At 41.2% G+C, this 27800-nt stretch overlaps 1 protein-coding gene across 3 annotated transcripts in view; it reads right to left on the bottom strand.

Moving 5' to 3' along the window:
- tw (Protein O-mannosyl-transferase 2) overlaps positions 1–27800 on the bottom strand; it is a 165883-nt gene that overhangs the window by 112541 nt on the left and 25542 nt on the right. For all 3 annotated transcript variants that reach the window (XM_071663331.1, XM_071663330.1, XM_071663329.1), the window contains exons 3-6: positions 26380–26481; positions 24869–24953; positions 23089–23193; positions 12063–12171 (exon numbers count right to left, since the gene is read on the bottom strand). In XM_071663331.1, coding sequence (XP_071519432.1) covers positions 12063–12171; positions 23089–23193; positions 24869–24953; positions 26380–26481 — 401 coding nt within the window. The remainder of the gene's footprint in view (positions 1–12062; positions 12172–23088; positions 23194–24868; positions 24954–26379; positions 26482–27800) is intronic.

Below are 27800 nucleotides of genomic sequence, written 5' to 3'. Positions count from 1 at the left end.
AAAAAAAAAAAAAAAAATGTTTTGGAAGGAGGTAAATAAAGTGCGTAAGACAAGAGAACAAATGGGAACATCGGTGAAGGGGGCTAATGGAGAGGTAATAATAAGTAGTGGTGATGTGAGAAGGAGATACATTGAGTATTTTGAAAGTCTGTTGAATATGTTAGATGATAGAGTGGCAGATATAGGGTGTCTTGGTCGAGGTGGTGTGCAAGGTGAGAGGGTTAGCAAGAATGATTTGGTAAACAGAGAAGAGGTACTAAAAGCTTTGCAGAAGATGAAAGCTGGCAAGGCAGCGGGTTTGGACAGTATTGCAGTGGAATTTATTAAAAAGGGGGTGACTGTGTTGTTGACTGGTTGGTAAGGATATCTAATGTATGTATGACTCATGATGAGGTGCCTGAGGACTGGCGGAATGCATGCATAGTGCCACTGTGCAAAGGCAAAGGGGATAAAGGTGAGTGCTTAACTTACAAAAGTTTGTTGAGTATTCCAGGGAAATTGTATGGGAGGGTATTGATTGAGAGGGTGAAAGCATGTACAGAGCATCAGATTGGGGAAGAACAGTGTGGTTTCAGAAGTGGTAGAGGATGTGTGGATCAAGTGTTTGCTTTGAAGAATGTATGTGAGAAATACTTAGAAAAGCAAATGGATTTGTATGTAGCATTTATGGATCTGGAGAAGGCATATGATAGAGTTGATAGAGATGCTCTGTGGAAGGTATTAAGAATATATGGTGTGGGAGGCAAGTTGCTAGAAGCAAAGAAAAGTTTTTATTGAGGATGTAAGGCATGTGTACAAGTAGGAAGAAAGGAAAGTGATTGGTTCTCAGTGAATGTTGGTTTGCCGCAGGGGCGCATGATGTCACCATGGTTGTTTAATTTGTTTGTGGATGGGGTTGTTAGGGAGGTGAGTGCAAGAATTTTGGAGAGAGGGGCAAGTATGCAGTCTGTTGCGGATGAGAGGGCTTGGGAAGTGAGTCAGTTGTTCGCTGATGATACAGTGCTAGTGGCTGATTCGGGTGAGAAACTGCAGAAGCTGGTGACTGAGTTCAGTAAAGTGTGTCAAAGAAGAAAGCTGAGAGTAAAATGTAAATAAGAGCAAGGTTATCAGGTACAGTAGGGTTGAGGGACAAGACAATTGGGAGGTAAGTTTGAATGGAGAAAAACTGGAGGAAGTGAAGTGTTTTAAATATAGGGGAGTGGATTTGGCAGCGGATGGAACCATGGAAGCAGAAGTGAGTCACAGGGTGGGGGAGGAGGCGAAAGTTCTGGGAGTGTTGAAAAATGTGTGAAAGGTGAGAACATTATCTTGGAAAGTGAAAATGGGTATGTTTGAAGGCATAGCGATTCCAACAATGTTATATGGTTAGGAGGCGTGAGCTATAGATAGAGTTGTGCAAAGGAGGGTGATGTGTTGGAAATGAGATGTTTGAGGACAATATGTGGTGTGAGGTGGTTTGATTCACCCTCCTGCATGTTCAGGCCCCGATCACTCAAAATCTTTTTTACTCCATCTTTCCACCTCCAATTTGGTCTCCCACTTCTCCTCGTTCCCTCCACCTCTGACACATATATCCTCTTTGTCAATCTTTTCTCACTCATTCTCTCCATGTGACAAAACCATTTCAAAACACCCTCTTCTGCTCTCTCAACCACACTCTTTTTATTACCACACATCTCTCTTACCCTTTCATTACTTACTCTATCAAACCACCTCACACCACATATTGTCCTTAAACATCTTATTTCCAGCACATCCACCCTCCTCCGCACGACTCTATCTATAGCCCACGCCTCGCAACCATATAACGTTGTTGGAACCACTATTCCTTCAAACATACCCATTTTTGCTTTCCAAGATAACATTCTCAACTTCCATTTTCATTTACTTGTAATAATTCTTATACCTATATTTACAGTTTTTACTGAAGAAAAAAGATAAAATATCTTACAGGTGCTAAAATTCAATTTACCTTGACAATGATAATCCTACCACCATCCCTATGAGCACCTCATAAGGATATTTGCCAAATATAAATAATTTTCACAATTTTTTAGTGAAGGTGATGAATGTTTTTTTTTTTTTTTTGCTTTGTCGCTGTCTCCCACGTTTGCGAGGTAGCGCAAGGAAACAGATGAAAGAAATGGCCCAACCCACCCCCATACACATGTATATACATATGTCCACACACGCAAATATACATACCTACACAGCTTTCCATGGTTTATCCCACACGCTTCACATGCCCTGATTCAATCCACTGACAGCACGTCAACCCCGGTATACCACATCGGTCCAATTCACTCTATTCCTTGCCCTCCTTTCACCCTCCTGCATGTTCAGGCCCCGATCACACAAAATCTTTTTCACTCCATCTTTCCACCTCCAATTTGGTCTCCCTCTTCTCCTCGTTCCCTCCACCTCCGACACATATATCCTCTTGGTCAATCTTTCCTCACTCATTCTCTCCATGTGCCCAAACCATTTCAAAACACCCTCTTCTGCTCTCTCAACCATGCTCTTTTTATTTCCACACATCTCTCTTACCCTTACGTTACTTACTCGATCAAACCACCTCACACCACACATTGTCGTAAAACATCTCATTTCCAGCACATCCATCCTCCTGCGCACAACTCTATCCATAGCCCACGCCTCGCAACCATACAACATTGTTGGAACCACTATTCCTTCAAACATACCCATTTTTGCTTTCCGAGATAATGTTCTCGACTTCCACACATTCTTCAAGGCTCCCAGAATTTTCGCCCCCTCCCCCACCCTATGATTCACTTCCGCTTCCATGGTTCCATCCGCTGCCAGATCCACTCCCAGATATCTAAAACACTTCACTTCCTCCAGTTTTTCTCCATTCAAACTCACCTCCCAATTGACTTGACCCTCAACCCTACTGTACCTAATAACCTTGCTCTTATTCACATTTACTCTTAACTTTCTTCTTTCACACACTTTACCAAACTCAGTCACCAGCTTCTGCAGTTTCTCACATGAATCAGCCACCAGCGCTGTATCATCAGTGAACAACAACTGACTCACTTCCCAAGCTCTCTCATCCCCAACAGACTTCATACTTGCCCCTCTTTCCAAAACTCTTGCATTCACCTCCCTCACAACCCCATCCATAAACAAATTAAACATCACACACCCCTGCCGCAAACCTACATTCACTGAGAACCAATCACTTTCCTCTCTTCCTACACGTACACATGCCTTACATCCTCAATAAAAACTTTTCACTGCTTCTAACAACTTGCCTCCCACACCATATATTCTTAATACCTTCCACAGAGCATCTCTATCAACTCTATCATATGCCTTCTCCAGATCCATAAATGCTATATACAAATCCATTTGCTTTTCTAAGTATTTCTCACATACATTCTTCAAAGCAAACACCTGATCCACACATCCTCTACCACTTCTGAAACCACACTGCTCTTCCCCAATCTGATGCTCTGTACATGCCTTCACCCTCTCAATCAATATCCTCCCATATAATTTACCAGGAATACTCAACAAACTTATACCTCTGTAATTTGAGCACTCACTCTTATCCCCTTTGCCTTTGTACAATGGCACTATGCACGCATTCCGCCAATCCTCAGGCACCTCACCATGAGTCATACATACATTAAATAACCTTACCAACCAGTCAACAATACAGTCACTCCCTTTTTTAATAAATTCCACTGCAATACCATCCAAACCTGCTGCCTTGCCGGCTTTCATCTTCCGCAAAGCTTTTACTACCTCTTCTCTGTTTACCAAATCATTTTCCCTAACCCTCTCACTTTGCACACCACCTCGACCAAAACACCCTATATCTGCCACTCTATCATCAAACACATTCAACAAACCTTCAAAATACTCACTCCATCTCCTTCTCACATCACCACTACTTGTTATCACCTCCCCATTTGCGCCCTTCACTGAAGTTCCCATTTGCTCCCTTGTCTTACGCACTTTATTTACCTCCTTCCAGAACATCTTTTTATTCTCCCTAAAATTTAATGATACTCTCTCCCCCGAACTCTCATTTGCCCTTTTTTTCACCTCTTGCACCTTTCTCTTGACCTCCTGTCTCTTTCTTTTATACATCTCCCACTCAATTGCATTTTTTCCCTGCAAAAATCGTCCAAATGCCTCTCTCTTCTCTTTCACTAATACTCTTACTTCTTCATCCCACCACTCACTACCCTTTCTAATCAACCCACCTCCCACTCTTCTCATGCCACAAGCATCTTTTGCGCAATCCATCACCGATTCCCTAAATACATCCCATTCCTCCCCCACTCCCCTTACTTCCATTGTTCTCACCTTTTTCCATTCTGTACTCAGTCTCTCCTGGTACTTCCTCACACAAGTCTCCTTCCCAAGCTCACTTACTCTCACCACCCTCTTCACCCCAACATTCACTCTTCTTTTCTGAAAACCCATACAAATCTTCACCTTAGCCTCCACAAGATAATGATCAGACATCCCTCCAGTTGCACCTCTCAGCACATTAACATCCAAAAGTCTCTCTTTCGCGCGCCTGTCAATTAACACGTAATCCAATAACGCTCTCTGGCCATCTCTCCTACTTACATAAGTATACTTATGTATATCTCGCTTTTTAAACCAGGTATTCCCAATCATCAGTCCTTTTTCAGCACATAAATCTACAAGCTCTTCACCATTTCCATTTACAACACTGACCACCCCATGTATACCAATTATTCCCTCAACTGCCACATTACTCACCTTTGCATTCAAATCACCCATCACTATAACCCGGTCTCGTGCATCAAAACCACTAACACACTCATTCAGCTGCTCCCAAAACACTTGCCTCTCATGATCTTTCTTCTCATGCCCAGGTGCATATGCACCAATAATCACCCATCTCTCTCCATCAACTTTCAGTTTTACCCATATTAATCGAGAATTTACTTTCTTACATTCTATCACATACTCCCACAACTCCTGTTTCAGGAGTACTGCTACTCCTTCCCTTGCTCTTGTCCTCTCACTAACCCCTGACTTTACTCCCAAGACATTCCCAAACCACTCTTCCCCTTTACCCTTGAGCTTCGTTTCACTCAGAGCCAAAACATCCAGGTTCCTTTCCTCAAACATACTACCTATCTCCCCTTTTTTCACATCTTGGTTACATCCACACACATTTAGGCACCCCAATCTGAGCCTTCGAGGAGGATGAGCACTCCCCGCATGACTCCTTCTTCTGTTTCCCATTTTAGAAAGTTAAAAAAATACAAGGAGGGGAGGATTTCTGGCCCCCAGCTCCCGTCCCCTCTAGTCGCTTTCTATGACACGCGAGGAATGCGTGGGAATTTTTTTTTTTTTTTTTATACCTCGTCGCTGTCTCCCGCGGTTGCGAGGTAGCGCAAGGAAACAGACGAAAGAAATGGCCCAACCCCCCCATACACATGTACATACACACGTCCACACACGCAAATATACATACCTACACAGCTTTCCATGGTTTACCCCGGACGCTTCACATGCCTTGATTCAATCCACCGACAGCACGTCAACCCCTGTATACCACATCGCTCCAATTCACTCTATTCCTTGCCCTCCTTTCACCCTCCTGCATGTTCAGGCCCCGATCACACAAAATCCTTTTCACTCCATCTTTCCACCTCCAATTTGGTCTCCCTCTTCTCCTCGTTCCCTCCACCTCCGACACATATATCCTCTTGGTCAATCTTTCCTCACTCATTCTCTCCATGTGCCCAAACCATTTCAAAACACCCTCTTCTGCTCTCTCAACCACGCTCTTTTTATTTCCACACATCTCTCTTACCCTTACGTTACTTACTCGATCAAACCACCTCACACCACACATTGTCCTCAAACATCTCATTTCCAGCACATCCATCCTCCTGCGCACAACTCTATCCATAGCCCACGCCTCGCAACCATACAACATTGTTGGAATCACTATTCCTTCAAACATACCCATTTTTGCTTTCCGAGATAATGTTCTCGACTTCCACACATTTTTCAAGGCTCCCAAAATTTTCGCCCCCTCCCCCACCCTATGATCCACTTCCGCTTCCATGGTTCCATCCGCTGACAGATCCACTCCCAGATATCTAAAACACTTCACTTCCTCCAGTTTTTCTCCATTCAAACTCACCTCCCAATTGACTTGACCCTCAACCCTACTGTACCTAATAACCTTGCTCTTATTCACATTTACTCTTAACTTTCTTCTTCCACACACTTTACCAAACTCCGTCACCAGCTTCTGCAGTTTCTCACATGAATCAGCCACCAGCGCTGTATCATCAGCGAACAACAACTGACTCACTTCCCAAGCTCTCTCATCCCCAACAGACTTCATACTTGCCCCTCTTTCCAAGACTCTTGCATTTACCTCCCTAACAACCCCATCCATAAACAAATTAAACAACCATGGAGACATCACACACCCCTGCCGCAAACCTACATTCACTGAGAACCAATCACTTTCCTCTCTTCCTACACGTACACATGCCTTACATCCTCGATAAAAACTTTTCACTGCTTCTAACAACTTGCCTCCCACACCATATATTCTTAATACCTTCCACAGAGCATCTCTATCAACTCTATCATATGCCTTCTCCAGATCCATAAATGCTACATACAAATCCATTTGCTTTTCTAAGTATTTCTCACATACATTCTTCAAAGCAAACACCTGATCCACACATCCTCTACCACTTCTGAAACCACACTGCTCTTCCCCAATCTGATGCTCTGTACATGCCTTCACCCTCTCAATCAATACCCTCCCATATAATTTACCAGGAATACTCAACAAACTTATACCTCTGTAATTTGAGCACTCACTCTTATCCCCTTTGCCTTTGTACAATGGCACTATGCACGCATTCCGCCAATCCTCAGGCACCTCACCATGAGTCATACATACATTAAATAACCTTACCAACCAGTCAACAATACAGTCACCCCCTTTTTTAATAAATTCCACTGCAATACCATCCAAACCTGCTGCCTTGCCGGCTTTCATCTTCCGCAAAGCTTTTACTACCTCTTCTCTGTTTACCAAATCATTTTCCCTAACCCTCTCACTTTGCACACCACCTCGACCCAAACACCCTATATCTGCCACTCTGTCATCAGACACAATTTAACAAACCTTCAAAATACTCATTCCATCTCCTTCTCACATCACCACTACTTGTTATCACCTCCCCATTTACGCTCTTCACTGAAGTTCCCATTTGCTCCCTTGTCTTACGCACCCTATTTACCTCCTTCCAGAACATCTTTTTATTCTCCCTAAAATTTACTGATAGTCTCTCACCCCAACTCTCATTTGCCCTTTTTTTCACCTCTTGCACCTTTCTCTTGACCTCCTGTCTCTTTCTTTTATACTTCTCCCACTCAATTGCATTTTTTCCCTGCAAAAATCGTCCAAATGCCTCTCTCTTCTCTTTCACTAATACTCTTACTTCTTCATCCCACCACTCACTACCCTTTCTAAACAGCCCACCTCCCACTCTTCTCATGCCACAAGCATCTTTTGCGCAATCCATCACTGATTCCCTAAATACATCCCATTCCTCCCCCACTCCCCTTACTTCCATTGTTCTCACCTTTTTCCATTCTGTACACAGTCTCTCCTGATACTTCCTCACACAGGTCTCCTTCCCAAGCTCACTTACTCTCACCACCTTCTTCACCCCAACATTCACTCTTCTTTTCTGAAAACCCATACTAATCTTCACCTTAGCCTCCACAAGATAATGATCAGACATCCCTCCAGTTGCACCTCTCAGCACATTGACATCCAAAAGTCTCTCTTTCGCGCGCCTGTCAATTAACACGTAATCCAATAACGCTCTCTGGCCATCTCTCCTACTTACATAAGTATACTTATGTATATCTCGCTTTTTAAACCAGGTATTCCCAATCATCAGTCCTTTTTCAGCACATAATTCTACAAGCTCTTCACCATTTCCATTTACAACACTGACCACCCCATGTATACCAATTATTCCCTCAACTGCCACATTACTCACCTTTGCATTCAAATCACCCATCACTATAACCCGGTCTCGTGCATCAAAACCACTAACACACTCATTCAGCTGCTCCCAAAACACTTGCCTCTCATGATCTTTCTTCTCATGCCCAGGTGCATATGCACCAATAATCACCCATCTCTCTCCATCAACTTTCAGTTTTACCCATATTAATCGAGAATTTACTTTCTTACATTCTATCACATACTCCCACAACTCCTGTTTCAGGAGTACTGCTACTCCTTCCCTTGCTCTTGTCCTCTCACTAACCCCTGACTTTACTCCCAAGACATTCCCAAACCACTCTTCCCCTTTACCCTTGAGCTTCGTTTCACTCAGAGCCAAAACATCCAGGTTCCTTTCCTCAAACATACTACCTATCTCTCCTTTTTTCACATCTTGGTTACATCCACACACATTTAGGCACCCCAATCTGAGCCTTCGAGGAGGATGAGCACTCCCCGCGTGACTCCTTCTTCTGTTTCCCATTTTAGAAAGTTAAAAAAATACAAGGAGGGGAGGATTTCTGGCCCCCAGCTCCCGTCCCCTCTAGTCGCTTTCTATGACACGCGAGGAATGCGTGGGAATGTTTTTTTTTTTTTATACCTCGTCGCTGTCTCCCGCGGTTGCGAGGTAGCGCAAGGAAACAGACGAAAGAAATGGCCCAACCCCCCCATACACATGTACATACACACGTCCACACACGCAAATATACATACCTACACAGCTTTCCATGGTTTACCCCAGACGCTTCACATGCCTTGATTCAATCCACCGACAGCACGTCAACCCCTGTATACCACATCGCTCCAATTCACTCTATTCCTTGCCCTCCTTTCACCCTCCTGCATGTTCAGGCCCCGATCACACAAAATCCTTTTCACTCCATCTTTCCACCTCCAATTTGGTCTCCCTCTTCTCCTCGTTCCCTCCACCTCCGACACATATATCCTCTTGGTCAATCTTTCCTCACTCATTCTCTCCATGTGCCCAAACCATTTCAAAACACCCTCTTCTGCTCTCTCAACCACGCTCTTTTTATTTCCACACATCTCTCTTACCCTTACGTTACTTACTCGATCAAACCACCTCACACCACACATTGTCCTCAAACATCTCATTTCCAGCACATCCATCCTCCTGCGCACAACTCTATCCATAGCCCACGCCTCGCAACCATACAACATTGTTGGAATCACTATTCCTTCAAACATACCCATTTTTGCTTTCCGAGATAATGTTCTCGACTTCCACACATTTTTCAAGGCTCCCAAAATTTTCGCCCCCTCCCCCACCCTATGATCCACTTCCGCTTCCATGGTTCCATCCGCTGACAGATCCACTCCCAGATATCTAAAACACTTCACTTCCTCCAGTTTTTCTCCATTCAAACTCACCTCCCAATTGACTTGACCCTCAACCCTACTGTACCTAATAACCTTGCTCTTATTCACATTTACTCTTAACTTTCTTCTTCCACACACTTTACCAAACTCCGTCACCAGCTTCTGCAGTTTCTCACATGAATCAGCCACCAGCGCTGTATCATCAGCGAACAACAACTGACTCACTTCCCAAGCTCTCTCATCCCCAACAGACTTCATACTTGCCCCTCTTTCCAAGACTCTTGCATTTACCTCCCTAACAACCCCATCCATAAACAAATTAAACAACCATGGAGACATCACACACCCCTGCCGCAAACCTACATTCACTGAGAACCAATCACTTTCCTCTCTTCCTACACGTACACATGCCTTACATCCTCGATAAAAACTTTTCACTGCTTCTAACAACTTGCCTCCCACACCATATATTCTTAATACCTTCCACAGAGCATCTCTATCAACTCTATCATATGCCTTCTCCAGATCCATAAATGCTACATACAAATCCATTTGCTTTTCTAAGTATTTCTCACATACATTCTTCAAAGCAAACACCTGATCCACACATCCTCTACCACTTCTGAAACCACACTGCTCTTCCCCAATCTGATGCTCTGTACATGCCTTCACCCTCTCAATCAATACCCTCCCATATAATTTACCAGGAATACTCAACAAACTTATACCTCTGTAATTTGAGCACTCACTCTTATCCCCTTTGCCTTTGTACAATGGCACTATGCACGCATTCCGCCAATCCTCAGGCACCTCACCATGAGTCATACATACATTAAATAACCTTACCAACCAGTCAACAATACAGTCACCCCCTTTTTTAATAAATTCCACTGCAATACCATCCAAACCTGCTGCCTTGCCGGCTTTCATCTTCCGCAAAGCTTTTACTACCTCTTCTCTGTTTACCAAATCATTTTCCCTAACCCTCTCACTTTGCACACCACCTCGACCCAAACACCCTATATCTGCCACTCTGTCATCAGACACAATTTAACAAACCTTCAAAATACTCATTCCATCTCCTTCTCACATCACCACTACTTGTTATCACCTCCCCATTTACGCTCTTCACTGAAGTTCCCATTTGCTCCCTTGTCTTACGCACCCTATTTACCTCCTTCCAGAACATCTTTTTATTCTCCCTAAAATTTACTGATAGTCTCTCACCCCAACTCTCATTTGCCCTTTTTTTCACCTCTTGCACCTTTCTCTTGACCTCCTGTCTCTTTCTTTTATACTTCTCCCACTCAATTGCATTTTTTCCCTGCAAAAATCGTCCAAATGCCTCTCTCTTCTCTTTCACTAATACTCTTACTTCTTCATCCCACCACTCACTACCCTTTCTAAACAGCCCACCTCCCACTCTTCTCATGCCACAAGCATCTTTTGCGCAATCCATCACTGATTCCCTAAATACATCCCATTCCTCCCCCACTCCCCTTACTTCCATTGTTCTCACCTTTTTCCATTCTGTACACAGTCTCTCCTGATACTTCCTCACACAGGTCTCCTTCCCAAGCTCACTTACTCTCACCACCTTCTTCACCCCAACATTCACTCTTCTTTTCTGAAAACCCATACTAATCTTCACCTTAGCCTCCACAAGATAATGATCAGACATCCCTCCAGTTGCACCTCTCAGCACATTGACATCCAAAAGTCTCTCTTTCGCACGCCTGGGAATGTAGACTCTAAAATTTGCCAAATAAAATTCATTATTTTCATATTTGTTTGTAAAACTAGTGATGAACATAGACTATTAGGAATATAAAGCCTTCAACAAAAGTGTTGAAAGGATGTACCTGGTCCATCCCATCACATAAGGGATAGGGTAATTAATAATCACACTTTCCAACCCCTAAAATATGTGTCATTATATTCCCCCCCCCCCAAAAAAAAAAAATGATGCATAGGTTCCTGTCTTTTATCTACCAAACTACCTCACTGAAAATATGATGTAGCACTGTGAAAGAGGGGGAATATATTTATGATATACAGTAATTAGTATTAAATAGTCATAGAACACCCGAACCGTATGAAATGGGTGGACACAGAAATTGTGAAGGGAATGTTAAGAATATAACCATAGTCAGTGTCTGAGCAAGAAAAATGTCACTTGGGAAAGACTTTAAAAAGCCACCTCCTCATTGGTAAATTAAGAGTTATACAGGCTATAGGATGAAACTTCTAATGCCCTAAATATCAGGCCCTGATTTAGGGAGAACCTGGGGTGAATATAATTGTTCTTTATTCTTATATGATGCTCTCATTTCAAGAGAAACTTTTTTCTTTTACTTGTAAAAAGAGAGAAACAAGTGAAGGAGGCCTCAGGCATCTTGCACCACCATTACAGATAAGCTGAAACTTAATTACTGACATGAAAGCATGGATCATGGATCTATGTAGGGTCCCATTTACCAGGCAATGGAGATTTATGTGAAGTCTAATTAAAAGGCTAAAGTACAATAAAAGCTATGGTAGGGCCCTCAACGATGTCACCCTTTACTAGTGAATATAAATCTCTTAGGCCTGAGGAACAGATTGCACTTAATCAACATACCACAAAAATGGAAATCTAAGAGAAAGCACTTACCAAACAGAATAAGTGACGATGCTAAAGTTGCAGCTGGCAGTGAAAAGGTCATCTCCCATACAATTACAAAAGCAAACGGCACCAAGCAGGCTCCCATTGCTGTACAACACTGTAAATGATGAACAGATCAATAAACAGGAATCAATTCCTTTATGCTGAAGGCTCCAGTCATGGACAAAAGTCCACATCAAGGCCAGGCCTTAACTGAAATACAGAAATAACTATGAAACGGAAAAAGAAAAGATAAGAGAAAGTATTTACGAATTTTTGAAAAAGTGAAAAATCTGTCAGGTCATAGTTATTGGGAAAGAAATGAGAGGGTAGAGAGTTCCAAAGTTTCGATGTGTAGGGAAAGAAGCAAGTTTCAAAACAGCCCATTCTCGAGTTCCTGATGGCCACATGATAATCATGTGACAAAGCAGCTTGCTGAGTACTGTATGGTCTAGCTACTGGTGTGAGCACACAAGAAGCCAGTTCTTGGTTGCAAAAACCAAAGTAATACCTATAGCAGATGGAAATTGAACCAACAGTGTGGTATTGAGCAAGGGGGTCAAATTTGGAAGTTGGCCTGGGACAGTTTATAAGGCGGTTTGCTTTTGACTCAACTCTGCCAAGTAGAGATGCAGAGCTAGAACCACCCCAAGTAAGAGAGCAGTACTCAATACTAGGATGAATTAATCCCTTATACAAATGAAGCAACTGCTCAGAAGAGAAGTTTCGACATCTAAACAAGATACCCACTTTCTTAGAAGCAGACTTAGCTATTCCTATAATGTGAGGTATCCAAGAAAGAGTGAATGTTACAATAATACAAAGTATGTTGATTGAGTCAAGAGGTGGAATTACAGAACTCTCAAAGGAAAGACAAGAGTTGTGAGGAGTTTTCAATAAAGAGATGGGTAGAAACCAAGTCTTGGACATATTGAATTCAACAAGATTTTGTCTACCCCACAGAGATATCCTGTCCAAGTCTGAGTTTATTGAGGAGACTGCGTCAAGACGAGATGCAGAATGAGTGAGAGAAGAGGGAACAGAGTTGAAGGATGTGGATGAATGCAGTGTTGAATCATCAGCATATGAGTACACTGGATTATTTGTGGAGAGGAAATCACTGAGAAGAAGAAAAAAGTAGAAGACAGGACAGAACCTTGAGGGACACTGCTTCTTTCTTTTCTTTCAAACTATTTGCCATTTCCCGCATTAGCGAGGTAGCGTTAAGAACAGATGACTGGGCCTTTGAGGGACTACCCTCACCTGGCCCAATTCTCTGTTCCTTCTTTTGGAAAATTAAAAAAAAATGAGAGGGGAGGATTTCCAGCCCCCCGCTCCCTCCCCTTTTAGTCGCCTTCTACGACACGCAGGGAATACGTGGGAAGTATTCTTGCTCCCCTATCCCCAGGGATAATATATATATATATATATATATATATATATATATATATATATATATATATATATATATATATATATAATATATATATATATATATATAATATATATATTATATATATATAATATATTTTTTTTTTTTTTTTTTTTTTTTATACTTTGTCGCTGTCTCCCGCGTTTGCGAGGTAGCGCAAGGAAACAGACGAAAGAAATGGCCAACCCCCCCCATACACATGTACATACACACGTCCACACACGCAAATATACATACCTACACAGCTTTCCATGGTTTACCCCAGACGCTTCACATGCCTTGCTTCAATCCACTGACAGCACGTCAACCCCTGTATACCACATGACTCCAATTCACTCTATTTCTTGCCCTCCTTTCACCCTCCTGCATGTTCAGGCCCCGATCACACAAAATCTTTTTCACTCCATCTTTCCACCTCCAATTTGGTCTCCCTCTTCTCCTCGTTCCCTCCACCTCCGACACATATATCCTCTTGGTCAATCTCTCCTCACTCATTCTCTCCATGTGCCCAAACCATTTCAAAACACCCTCTTCTGCTCTCTCAACCACGCTCTTTTTATTTCCACACATCTCTCTTACCCTTACGTTACTTACTCGATCAAACCACCTCACACCACACATTGTCCTCAAACATCTCATTTCCAGCACATCCATCCTCCTGCGCACATCTCTATCCATAGCCCACGCCTCGCAACCATACAGCATTGTTGGAACCACTGTTCCCTCAAACATACCCATTTTTGCTTTCCGAGATAATATATATATATATATATATTATATAATATATATATATATATATATATATATATAATATATATATATATATAATATATATATTATCCCTGGGGATAGGTGAGAAAGAATACTTCCCACGTATTCCCTGCGTGTCGTAGAAGGCGACTAAAAGGGGAGGGAGCGGGGGGCTGGAAATCCTCCCCTCTCATTTTTTTTTTTTTTTTTTTTTTTAAATTTTCCAAAAGAAGGAACAGAGAATTGGGCCAGGTGAGGGTATTCCCTCAAGGCCCAGTCCTCTGTTCTTAATGCTACCTCGCTAATGCGGGAAATGGCGAATAGTTTGAAAGAAAAGAAATATATATATATATATATATATATATATATATATATATATATATATATATATATATTATCCCTGGGGATAGGGGAGAAAGAATACTTCCCACGTATTCCCTGCGTGTCGTAGAAGGCGACTAAAAGGGGAGGGAGCGGGGGGCTGGAAATCCTCCCCTCTCGTTTTTTTTTTTTTTTTTTTTTTTTTTTTTTTTTTTCCAAAAGAAGGAACAGAGAATTCGGCCAGGTGAGGGTATTCCCTCAAAGGCCCAGTCCTCTGTTCTTAACGCTACCTCGCTAATGCGGGAAATGGCGAATAGTTTGAAAGAAAGAAAGAAAGATATATATATATATATATTCTGGAAGGAGGTAAATAAAGTGCGTAAGACAAGGGAGCAAATGGGAACTTCAGTGAAGGGCGCAAATGGGGAGGTGGTAACAAGTAGTGGTGATGTGAGAAGGAGATGGAGTGAGTATTTTGAAGGTTTGTTGAATGTGTTTGATGATAGAGTGGCAGATATAGGGTGTTTTGGTTGAGGAGGTGTGCAAAGTGAGAGGGTTAAGGAAAATGATTTGGTAAACAGAGAAGAGGTAGTAAAAGCTTTGCGGAAGAGGAAAGCCGGCAAGGCAGCAGGTTTGGATGGTATTGCAGTGGAATTTATTAAAAAAGGGGGTGACTGTATTATTGACTGGTTGGTAAGGTTATTTAATGTATGTATGACTCATGGTGAAGTGCCTGAGGATTGGCGGAATGCGTGCATAGTGCCATTGTACAAAGGCAAAGGGGATAAGAGTGAGTGCTCAAATTACAGAGGTATAAGTTTGTTGAGTATTCCTGGTAAATTATATGGGAGGGTATTGATTGAGAGGGTGAAGGCATGTACAGAGCATCAGATTGGGGAAGAGCAGTGTGGTTTCAGAAGTGGTAGAGGATGTGTGGATCAGGTGTTTGCTTTGAAGAATGTATGTAAGAAATACTTAGAAAAGCAAATGGATTTGTATGTAGCATTTATGGATCTGGAGAAGGCATATGATAGAGTGGATAGAGATGCTCTGTGGAAGGTATTAATAATATATGGTGTGGGAGGCAAGTTGTTAGAAGCAGTGAAAAGTTTTTATCGAGAATGTAAGGCATGTGTAAGCGTAGGAAGAGAGGAAAGTGATTGGTTCTCAGTGAATGTAGGTTTGCGGCAGGGGTGTGTGATGTCTCCATGGTTGTTTAATTTGTTTATGGATGGGGTTGTTAGGGAGGTGAATGCAAGAGTTTTGGAAAGAGGGGCAAGTATGAAGTCTGTTGTGGATCAGAGAGCATGGGAAGTGAGTCAGTTGTTGTTCGCTGATGATACAGCGCTGGTGGCTGATTCATGTGAGAAACTGTAGACGCTGGTGACTGAGTTTGGTAAAGTGTGTGAAAGAAGAAAGTTAAGAGTAAATGTGAATAAGAGCAAGGTTATTAGGTACAGTAGGGTTGAGGATCAAGTCAATTGGGAGGTAAGTTTGAATGGAGAAAAACTGGAGGAAGTGAAGTGTTTTAGATATCTGGGAGAAGACAGGACAGAACCTTGAGGGACACTGCTGTTGATGGCAAAAAGAGGGAGGCTGAGCCATCAACAACCACAGTGATAGATCGGCCAGAGAGGAAGCTAGATATGAAGGCGCAAAGTGAGAGAGGAAGCCAAAAGAGGAGAGCTTAAAGATGAGACACTAATGCCACACCCTGTCAAAAGCCTTAGGTATGTCAAGGGCAACTACAAAGGACTCCCCAGAACCTTTCAGGGACAACAACTAGATATCAGGAAGATAGGAAAGAATATCACTGATGGATCTCACCTTACAAAAGATCAGATTGAAGACTGTGATTTTCAAGGTGTTTAAGGATATGGGAGTTGAGTAGGGATTCAAAGACCTTGAAAATGGTAGATGTCAAAGCAATAGGATGATAGTTAGGGGGGTCAGAACGGTGACCCTTTTTAGGGATGGGAAGTATCAATGCATGCTTCCAAGGAGAAAGAAAAGTTTTGGTTTTTAAACAAACAGAACAGAAGATCAAGCACAGATGCAAGTTCAGAAGCACAATCTTTCAGCACATGGAGACGGATGCCATCAGGACCACAGCTTCACTTGTGTCCACAGAAAGAAGCACTTTTCAGACAGAGTGAAAAGAGATTATGGGAAAGGGTAAAGGATTCGTAAGAGGAGCATCGGGCAGTGAAGGAGTATCAGAGTCACCCAAGGTGGAGTTAGAGAAGAAATGGGAACCAAAGGGAGTTGCTTTGTCTACAGGGGAGACAGTTATAGTACTGTCAGAACAGAAAAAAGAGGGAAGGTAAAGCGACAGTTGTTAGAGATGCCCTATCAGTGGATGACGAGGAGAGGCTATTGCACTTTCTTTGAATAATGGAATGCTTTGCCTCAAGGATAATGTGCCTGCAGTGATTACAAGCAGTGATAAAAGCTGAATGGAAGCCAGAGGAAGGAGAGTTTTCCAAGCCTGATATGCCTGATCCCTTGCATGAATGGCCTCATAAAAGGAATGATTGAACAACGGATTGGATAAAGAGGTCATCTTGGAGGAAGAGGGGATAAATGCTTGCATTCCACGAGAATAAACTCTGCTATGTGTTTGGCGAAGATAGAAGCATCACCACATAAGAGACTAATTTACACATGGAAAGTCAGAAAAGAAGTTACGCAAGTCATTCAGTCAGGTTCGTTGAGGTGCCAGTATCTATGCTAAGAAGGGAAGGTGCCATTAGAATAGACATGTTTTAAGAAAGTGTGATCAGATGAACCAACTGGGGGAGACACTGTGTATCTAAAGTGGTGAAAAACAAATCCAAAATATTAAAAGAGTGTTCACAGTGGTCAGGAATATAAGTAGATTGGAAGATAATTTGCTCTAACTCATGAAGAACATGAGGACTTCAATCCCTTCACCATCCGTATGTGAAGAATTCAACCATTCCCTGAGGTGAACATTGAAATACCCGAGGTAGAGGATCTCGGCTTGCAGGTGAGAGGATGTCACAGTAATGGCAGGAGCTCAGAAACATCAAGGATATAAAATTTGTAGAATTAGGAGAGCAATAGGTGAAACAGAGGAAAAGTGTGGAAGTAAGGAGAAAGACCCTGAGCCAAAGTTTGGAGACAAGGTCCTTGAGGCATGCAACAAGGTGTGTTGATGTTGGAATAAGCACAAATACCACCTTTGAACTGGAATCATGAGTGAAGCTTATAGTTGAATATGAAAGAGGGACTATTGAGTAGATCGTTAGACAACAGTGTATCAAAGAGAAGCAAGATATTAGGAGAGGTACTAGACAGATGGTGTTCAACTGAGAAGAGGTTACTAGAAAGACAACGAATGTTGGTATAGTCAATAGAAAAGGAGGAAGATCTAACAGAGGGAAAGGTCGTGGGAGGGGCCAGTATCACTACTGCCAGAGCCCTTCCTCTCATTGGTAGTACAGTCAGGCAGAAACCCAGAGGTTCTTAGCCCCCTATGATGCTGGGAACTAGGGGCCATAGAATTGATGGACTCTGTCAAGGTGATACTTATAAGTGTTTGAGTGGACAGGAAATGGCAAAAGTAATTATGCAAAAAAGAGTAATAATAATAAGCAAGATTTGAGTAGGTGTATGGTGCTTGTAAGAAGAAGATGGAAGGACTAGCCTAGTAGTCCCATTTTGATGACATAGAGCATGTTTGATGGTTCCGGGCATCACTTCAACGCTCCTCAGTCAAGATAGTAGTACCACCATGAGAGGGATTAAATCAAAAGTCCTAGAGATTCAACCATATGCTACTCAATTTACTATATCTACTGATAAAAAATTAGTCTGGAATGTAAGTATAGATGTGCACTTTAGCTCCACCTTCAAATTTGATAGTGAAAAATCCAACACAATCTGATAAGACTAGAAATGAGGAATACACTGTTTGAGATTAAAACAAGTGTTTGAATTAATGTATAGTAAAATCCACCTTCAAACCACTTAAAGAAAAGGACATAATGAACAGTTTCACCAAATTCTAACAGCTTAACATGGATTTAACAAACATACTGAGAATAAACTTAAGTCTGACATCGGAATGTGCATGTCTACTCTAGCTTTATATTTGTAATGGAGTTCAATGAAGTAAGTTGTTCAGCCAAGTTTCAAATTCAATATGACCGAGCAAGGTTATCACCTTGTATGTCTAAGGTACTGCCCTGGACATACACATATAGGGCAGTTCTAGCTATTCATATGTAGCTGATAGTCAATCACTTTGAAGTAATATAAGCCATCAAAACTTCCAGTATGACCTTAATACTGGGCCCACTTCCTTTTTTTCCCTTTAATTAGGCAAGGGACAGTGTTTGTAGTGTGAGCAACGATACTGATTCAAAGCAAAATGTCTACTAATAAAAGAAGGTTACCATACAAATTCAGAAACCTATAGCTCAAAATAATTCATGGAATATATGGAGTATGCATTCACTGATATGTTTCTTACACTGTGCCAAAATAATGTTACCAAAAATGAGATTATCATAATATAAAAATGAGAAGAAAGATCATGATAGGCAAGTGTTTAGGGAGTGACTGAGTGTGTTAGTAGTTTTCATGCACGAGACCGGGTTTTAGTGTTTGAATGCAAAGGCGAGTAGTGTGGCAGTTGAGGGAATAATTGGCGTACATGGGGTGTTCAGTGTTGTAAATGGAAATGGTGAAGAGCTTGTAGACTTATGCGCTGAAAAAGAACTGGTAATTGGGAATACCTGGTTTAAAAAGAGAGATATACGTAAGTATACATATGTAAGTAGGAGTGATGGCCAGAGAGCATTATTGGATTATGTGTTATTATGTGTTAATTGATAGGTGTGCAAAAGAGACACTTTAGGATGATAATGTGCTGAGAGGTGCAACTGGAGGGATGTCTGATCCTTATCTTGTGGAGGCAAAGGTGAAAATTTGTAGAGGTTTTCAGAAAAGAAGAGAGAACATTGGGGTGAAGAGAGTGGTGAGAGTAAGTGAGCTTGGGAAGGAGGCTTGTGTGATAAAGTACCAGGAAAGACTGAGTACAGAATGAAAAAAGGTGAGAACAAAGGAGGTAAGGGGAGTGGGGGAGGAATGAGATGTATTTAGGGAAGCAGTGATGGCTTGTGCAAAAGATGCTTGTGGCATGAGAAGCGTGGGAGGTGGGCAGATTAGAAAGGGTAGTGAGTGGTGGGATGAAGAGGTACGATTATTAGTGAAAGAGAAGAGAGAGGCATTTGGATGATTTCTGCAGGGAAATAATGCAAATGACTGGGAGATGTATAAAAGAAAGAGGCAGAAGGTCAAGAGAAAGGGTGAAGGCATGTACAGAGCATCAGATTGGGGAAGAGCAGTGTGGTTTCAGATGGGGTAGAGGATGTGTGGATCAAGTGTTTGCTTTGAAAAATGTATGTGAGAAATACTTAGGAAATGAGAGAGATTGGGAAGTGAGTCAGTTGTTCGCTGATGATACAGCGCTGGTGGCTGAATCAGGTGAGGAACTGCAGAAGCTGGTGACTGAGTTTGGTAAGCTGTGTGAAAGAAGAAAGCCGAGAGTAAATGTGAATAAGAGCAAGGTTATTCGGTACAGTAGGGTCGAGGGACAAGTTAATTGGGAGGTAAGTTTGAATGGAGAAAAACTGGAGGAAGTGAAGTGTTTTAGATATCTGGGAGTGGATTTGGCAGTGGATGGAACCATGGAAGCGGAAGTGAATCATAGGGTGGGGGAGGGGGCGAAAGTTCTGGCAGCGTTGAAAAATGTGTGGAAGTCGAGTACCTTACCAACCAGTGAACAACACAGTCACCCTCTTCTTTAAAAAATTCCACTGCAATACCATCCAAACCCGCTGCCTTGCCGGTTTTCATCTTCCGCAAAGCTTTTACTACCTCTTCTCTGTTTACCAAATCATTCTCCCTAACCCTCTCACTTTGCACACCACCTCGACCGAAGCACCCTATATCTGCCACTCTATCATCAAACACATTCAACAAACCTTCAAAATACTCACTCCATCTCCTTCTCATCACCACTACTTGTTATCACCTCCCCATTAGCCCCCTTCACCGATATTCCCATTTGTTCCCTTGTCTTACGCACTTATTTACCTCCATTCCAAAACATCTTTTTATTCTCCCTGAAATTTAATGATACTCTCTCAACCCAACTCTTATTTGCCCTCTTTTTCACCTCTTGCACCTTTCTCTTGACCTCCTGCCTCTTTCTTTTATACATCTCCCAGTCATTTGCATTATTTCCCCGCAAAAATTGTCCAAATGCCTCTCTCTTCTCTTCCACTAATAATCTTACCTCTTCATCCCACAACTCTACCCTTTCTAATCTGCCCACCTCCCACGCTTCTCATGCCACAAGCATCTTTTGCGCAAGCCATCACTGCTTCCCTAAATACATCCCATTCTTCCCCCACTCCCCTTACCTCCTTTGTTCTCACCTTTTTCAATTCTGTACTCAGTCTCTCCTGGTACTTCCTCACACAAGTCTCCTTCCTAAGCTCATTTACTCTCACCACTCTCTTTTCTGAAAGCCTCTACAAATCTTCACCTTTGCCTCCACAAGATAATGATAAGACATCCCTCCAGTTGCACCTCTCAGCACATTAACATCCAAAAGTCTCTCGTGAGCCTATCAATTAATGCGTGATCCAATAACGCTCTCTAGCCATCTCTCCTACTTACATACATATACTTATGTATATCTCTCTTTTCAAACCAGGTATTCCCAATCACCAGTCCTTTTTCAGTGCACAAATCTACAAGCTCTTCACCATTTCCATTTACAACACTAAACACCCAATGTACACCAATTGATCCCTCAACTGCCACATTACTCACCTTTGCATTCAAATCACCCATCACTATAACCCGGTCTCGTGCATCAAAACTACTAACACACTTACTCAGCTGCTCCCAAAACACTTGCCTCTCATGATCTTTCTTCTCATGCCCAGGTGTATATGCACCAAAAATCACCCATCTCTCTCCATCCGCTTTCAGTTTTACCTATATCAATCTAGAGTTTACTTTCTTACACTCTATCACATACTCCCACCACTCCTGTTTCAGCAGTAGTGCTGGTCTTTCCCTTGCTCTTGTCCTCTCACCAATCCCTGACTTTACTCCCTAGACATTCTCAAACCAGTCTTCCCCTTTACCCTTGAGCTTTGTTTCACTCAGAGCCAAAACATCCAGGTTCCTTTCCTCAAATATACTACCTATCTCTCCTTTTTTCTCATCTTGGTAACATCCACACACATTTAGACACCCCAATCTGAGCCTTCAAGGAGGATGAGCAACCCCTGCATGACTCCTCCTTCTGTTTCCCCTTTTAGAAAGTTGAAATAAAAGGAGGGGATAAGAGGTTAATTTTTTTTTTTTTTTTTTTTTTTTTTTTTATACTTTGTCGCCGTCTCCCGCGTTTGTGAGGTAGCGCAAGGAAACAGACGAAAGAAATGGCCCAACCCCCCCCCCATACACATGTACATACACACGTCCACACACGCAAATATACATACCCACACAGCCCTCCACGGCCCACCCCGGACGCTCCACATGCCCTGATTCAATCCACTGACAGCACGTCAACCCCTGTATACCACATCGCTCCAATTCACTCTATTCCTTGCCCTCCTTTCACCCTCCTGCATGTTCAGGCCCCGATCACACAAAATCCTTTTCACTCCATCTTTCCACCTCCAATTTGGTCTCCCTCTTCTCCTCGTTCCCTTCACCTCCGACACATATATCCTCTTGGTCAATCTTTCCTCACTCATTCTCTCCATGTGCCCAAACCATTTCAAAACACCCTCTTCTGCTCTCTCAACCACGCTCTTTTTATTTCCACACATCTCTCTTACCCTTACGTTACTTACTCGATCAAACCACCTCACACCACACATTGTCCTCAAACATCTCATTTCCAGCACATCCATCCTCCTGCGCACAACTCTATCCATAGCCCACGCCTCGCAACCATACAACATTGTTGGAACTACTATTCCTTCAAACATACCCATTTTTGCTTTCCGGGATAATGTTCTCGACTTCCACACATTTTCAAGGCTCCCAAAATTTTCGCTCCCTCCCCCACCCTATGATCCACTTCCGCTTCCATGGTTCCATCCGCTGACAGATCCACTCCCAGATATCTAAAACACTTCACTTCCTCCAGTTTTTCTCCATTCAAACTCACCTCCCAATTGACTTGACCCTCAACCCTACTGTACCTAATAACCTTGCTCTTATTCACATTTACTCTTAACTTTCTTCTTCCACACACTTTACCAAACTCAGTCACCAGCTTCTGCAGTTTCTCACATGAATCCGCCACCAGCGCTGTATCATGCTTATAAAATAGTACTGTACAGGTAACATTCAATTACATACATAAACAGATTTTGGCACATAGCTTTGTTTAGTCATGACCTAAAGTGACACACCAAAATAAATGTGAGTATCAGGAATGGGTTGATAAGGTGAAAAAAAATAGACACTAACCACTCTCATTCCTAGATAATGGATGCCCTCATAGGAGTCTCCTGGCTTCACAAAAGGGAATGTGCCATCATATCCAGTCAAATAACCATATGCTCCAATCAGCATCTGTGAAAAAAATTATAATATCTAAGCTCTGAAATAGAAATGCCTTCACGTAAACCACAGCAAGGATGACTACATATATCCATTGTCTCTGGGACCAAGCAATGCTCATACTTTGGATTTTTATGAATTTTTAGAAATAGGCCCTGGTTGTGGCCAAATATATCATAACCTTAACAAGTATTTTGTAGACCTAAGACTAGTTCTAAATGTTATTTGTTCAAAATGCAGTACATAACAACATTATGTGCAGTACTCTGAGTAGCACAGTATGAAATTTATCTTAAGGAATCAGGTATCCTTTCCTTTTTTGCCTGCCTGCTGAGTTGGGTATGAGCCCCAGCTCTGTGAACATTCCCACAAAAGGAGAGCATGGCCTCAACAAAGATATACCAAATTCCCAAATATTTATTCTTAGATGCTACAGTGGCCATACGCCAGGTAATTAGTAAACATGAAATAGTGCAAGGTGGTTTTTCAGGCACATATAATACAGGACCTTAGCATATTCTCATTAAAAATTTATTGACTGCACACAAGAGCATATTCAAATGGCATTCAATATTGATTTAAATGCAAGAAATTACATATTTGGCTTCAAAATACTGATAATTTATCACTACGGAATCTACAAAATTTCTTATCCACAGAAACTGCCGGTGTATCAGTACAGCACTAATGTACCACAATATGTAACATGGCAAAGTACCTGTGCACCAGGATTTCAACATTCCTCTAAGTTGTACTGCTATTACTTTTGTTTTGTTTTATTACTACAAACTTCTTCATCAATTTGTGTATATACACATATGGGAAAGCAACTGCCCGAATGTACCTCTACCTACAAGTACAGTCCCAAAGCTGAGCTTTGCTCGAGGCAAGGCTCATGCATAACACTCTCTTGACATTTTGCTTGAGGTTGTGATGATGTCTTCTAAAGCTACATGCTGTCCATAATTGTCCATTTTACAATGACAAGGTATTTTCTTCAGCCATCTATCTATTCAGTGATATTACATAATTTTTTTTCCTTTCTTCTGAGGCTTTCTTACTAGAATTCTCTATTTATGGAGACTATTGCTGTGGCAACCCCCTTGAGGGAGTTGCAGGTGAGAACAAGCATTGTATAGATAGAATTCTTACTCTGGGATAACCCATATTTCTATGCATACGGTAAACTGTATACGGTATCCACTGATATAAGTACTATACCTCTAAAATACATCCAGATGCACCATGGTCAACCGGCAAACATCAACTAAGCGAGACAAACACTTTTTTCTCCATCCAGTTATATGGGTGACAAGTTCAGAGTGCTGGTTCCACTAAACTCAGCACAATCACTCATACTTTTTGCAAAAGCATTTCATGGGCAAAATTCACATAAAAATCACACAAACTGACAAATGCACAAAGCTTTCCCACAATGCATCAGACATCAAGAAATTCATGATCCAAGCTACGGGTAATTGTGAAGGTGCTGGATTCGGGATTTTGATAGCTTCAGGATTCTAGAAACTCTGATTTCTACATTCTACCTACATGATACACTGTTCATTATTTTCATATATAATCATGAACAATATACTTTCAATATTATGGAGAAAATCTAACATTTCTGAAGTGAACACATACTGTAGTATGTTTAACAATGAACCTGAACTTTAACATAACATACCTTGCCAAGAGGAGGATGAACATCAAAAAAGAATGTACGATTGATGTACCAACTGGCAAATTTTCCAAAGTGAGTTTCATCCCACCTGTTGAGATAGATTGCTGTCAGTTTTAGCAAACAAATAACTTCAAATATAAGAAGGAATAACTTAGAGAAAAATTAACTGAACATTCAACATAAAAATTATGCACATGATTCATTAAAAATGTCTAAATTCTTGGTCTTTTCCCTAATATATCAAAATAAATTGACTTAAGTTTGTCAATGAAACTAAGAAAAAGAATAAAATGGAAGAAAACATAAAATGCAGAAACTACAATCTTCTTTGAAGTGACAGGTTTTTTCATAGATTATTTCTTCATTTATCACTATCAATGTTCATGTAAACAGCATCTATTACTGCTAATCTAAATCAATGAAACACATTAAAAATTTCTCCTTACACCTCTACAATGTACCATGTCATCAAATTTCTCCTGATAACACAGTGATACAGCAATGTACAGCTCACCTATTTGCTAACTACTTACAAAAGATATAACAAAAATATTCTATAAAGTATGTACCTAAATAATGCAATACAGCAAACCTGTAAATGCAAATATACATATACTAGTAGATTCTTTAAAAAACTGGTAAAACAGTTAAGTTCTCCATAACAGGGTTGTGAGCAGTGAAAGTGACATACTTCATCTGGGTTCAACTTTCTCCAATGATATTAAACAAATCTCCCATCATAAACAGATGTGAAATTTTGTACAGTACCCAACATATAAAATCTTGCATAAAATTATCATATGAAAAAGATGAGCAATATTTGTAAACTCAAAAATTTCTACATCCAACATCCATCCATTCACCCTGTTGTATTTCATGATCATATGAGAAAGCTTTATGAGCAAATCAAAATGTGAAAACTAAACTTTCATGAACAAACATGCAGAAACAATGCATGAACAAACACAATTAGACAGCCTTATAAATCAACTTAAAGAGTAATGATTGGGAAAATTTTCTTCCTAAATGTTTAGTAAAAGCATTTACACATTTCACAAAAACAGTTAAATTGTATCAGACTGGGTATGATGAATGTACTGAAAGGGCAAAAATAACTTCATAAAGTGGTGTAAAAGCTTCAAATAATTTTGCATCCGATATTCTGCTTTAATCAACATTAATACATAAGTGGATATGATAAAGATAAGGGGTGTTACTGGACTCCACATGCTTGTGGTTACAACACATGTGCAAAATTCAATTTCGGTAAGGATGCATGAAAAATAAGAGTATGGTCTCATCAAAGACCCTCTTGCTTCAAAGGGCTTCATCCTCTCCCTGATACTCTATGTAGTGCAAACTTGTTGCTGCAGGACACCCTGGATTACTGAGATGGGGGTCTTGGGGTTATAGTTAATAATCTTGAAAAGAAGGATATCTTTACATTGAGGACAAACAGTCATTGATAATAAATTTCTGACTAAAACTACAGTAGCACAGAGTAATGAACTTACACAACATGCTCTGGTTCTCCTACTTTGTAAAATCTTGTAGCAGCAGTGAGGACGCACACCACACCAAACACAATCCACCATATGTATGGAGATTCGCAGCGTCTGCAAGTATACAAGGCATCACACAAATACAGTATGAAAATGAGTACATATCATTTTCATACTTGATCATCATTTCCCACATCAGCAAGGCAACACCAGGAACAGATGAAGAAAGACCACATTCACTCACATCCATTCACACACTAGCTGTCATGTGCAATGCACTGGAACCACATCATAAAACTCAAATTTCACATCTCTATGATGAATTCATGAAGGACCCTAATTAACCCTCAAACAATGTGAATCATCATGTGTCAAATCATATTATTGGTAATAGGAGACATACAAATTTTTAAGTTCATAAGCTTATCTGGAACCCCATTAACATTTTGACTTTCCATAGTTGAGAAGTGTTGCTTTGGTCACTATAAGTTACTATTTCCAACACCAACTCTGAAAGCAATTCTCATGTGTAAAATATCTAGGTATATAATACTAGTACAAGTAAAAAATAAACAAAAATAACAGTTTAGTGAATGTGAATCACAATAACAACCCCTGCTATACCTCCCTCATCTGGGAGATTTCCAGACTAACCAGCACTATACTATAGCCACATAAGTTATGTTTGTTACCTATACCTTCCAAAACAAGCAACCCCCTCTCCTTCTACTGCACTACATCAATTCTATCCTCAGTATCTTTATGAAAAGATTATCCACAATGAATAAAACAAAACATCTCACTCATCCACACAGCAAAGCTTCTTACTGAAACACTTTTCCATCACACAGCACACTGAACTCACTAGGCATTCTAGGAAGGTTCAGCTAACCACAGGCCCCTCCCACATAGATCTATTGGCAATAAACATCAGCAACACTCTTGACACATCCTCACATAAGAGATACTTCATACCACCCTCCACAACTGACAAAGTGGGTGGCCAATGTCACAGCCAGCTGCCATGGCAGAGTTGCTCACAATGGCTTCATCATTAAAACACAAACTCTGGAGTTCTCCAAAGAGCAGTTCTTTCTCCAAACCTCTTCAATCTCTTCATACACAACCACAACATGAAGGTCTTTTCATATGAAGATGACCTCATAATTACAAAACCCTGACACGACAGTAGCACTAAAAAGCACACAGCACTACATTCCATAATTGGAAAAATGACTCACCAAGAACAGAATGTCTTCATCTCCAAAAAAGTCTTTAATCACTCTTTCAACCCATGACAGAATCCATCTCATACCCCCCAGTCACCTTGAATGGATAATCACTCCCTGTGCACAAAACACTGACCAATCTAGGCATCAAATATAATGCATGATATTCGCTCCCCACACCAATTACATAAAAAAAAAAAAAGC

Source organism: Panulirus ornatus, chromosome 7 (genome assembly GCF_036320965.1).
Source record: "Panulirus ornatus isolate Po-2019 chromosome 7, ASM3632096v1, whole genome shotgun sequence".
Taxonomy (NCBI): domain Eukaryota; kingdom Metazoa; phylum Arthropoda; class Malacostraca; order Decapoda; family Palinuridae; genus Panulirus; species Panulirus ornatus.
Note: the sequence above shows the minus strand (reverse complement) of the source record. Positions and strands in the feature narration are given on the sequence as shown.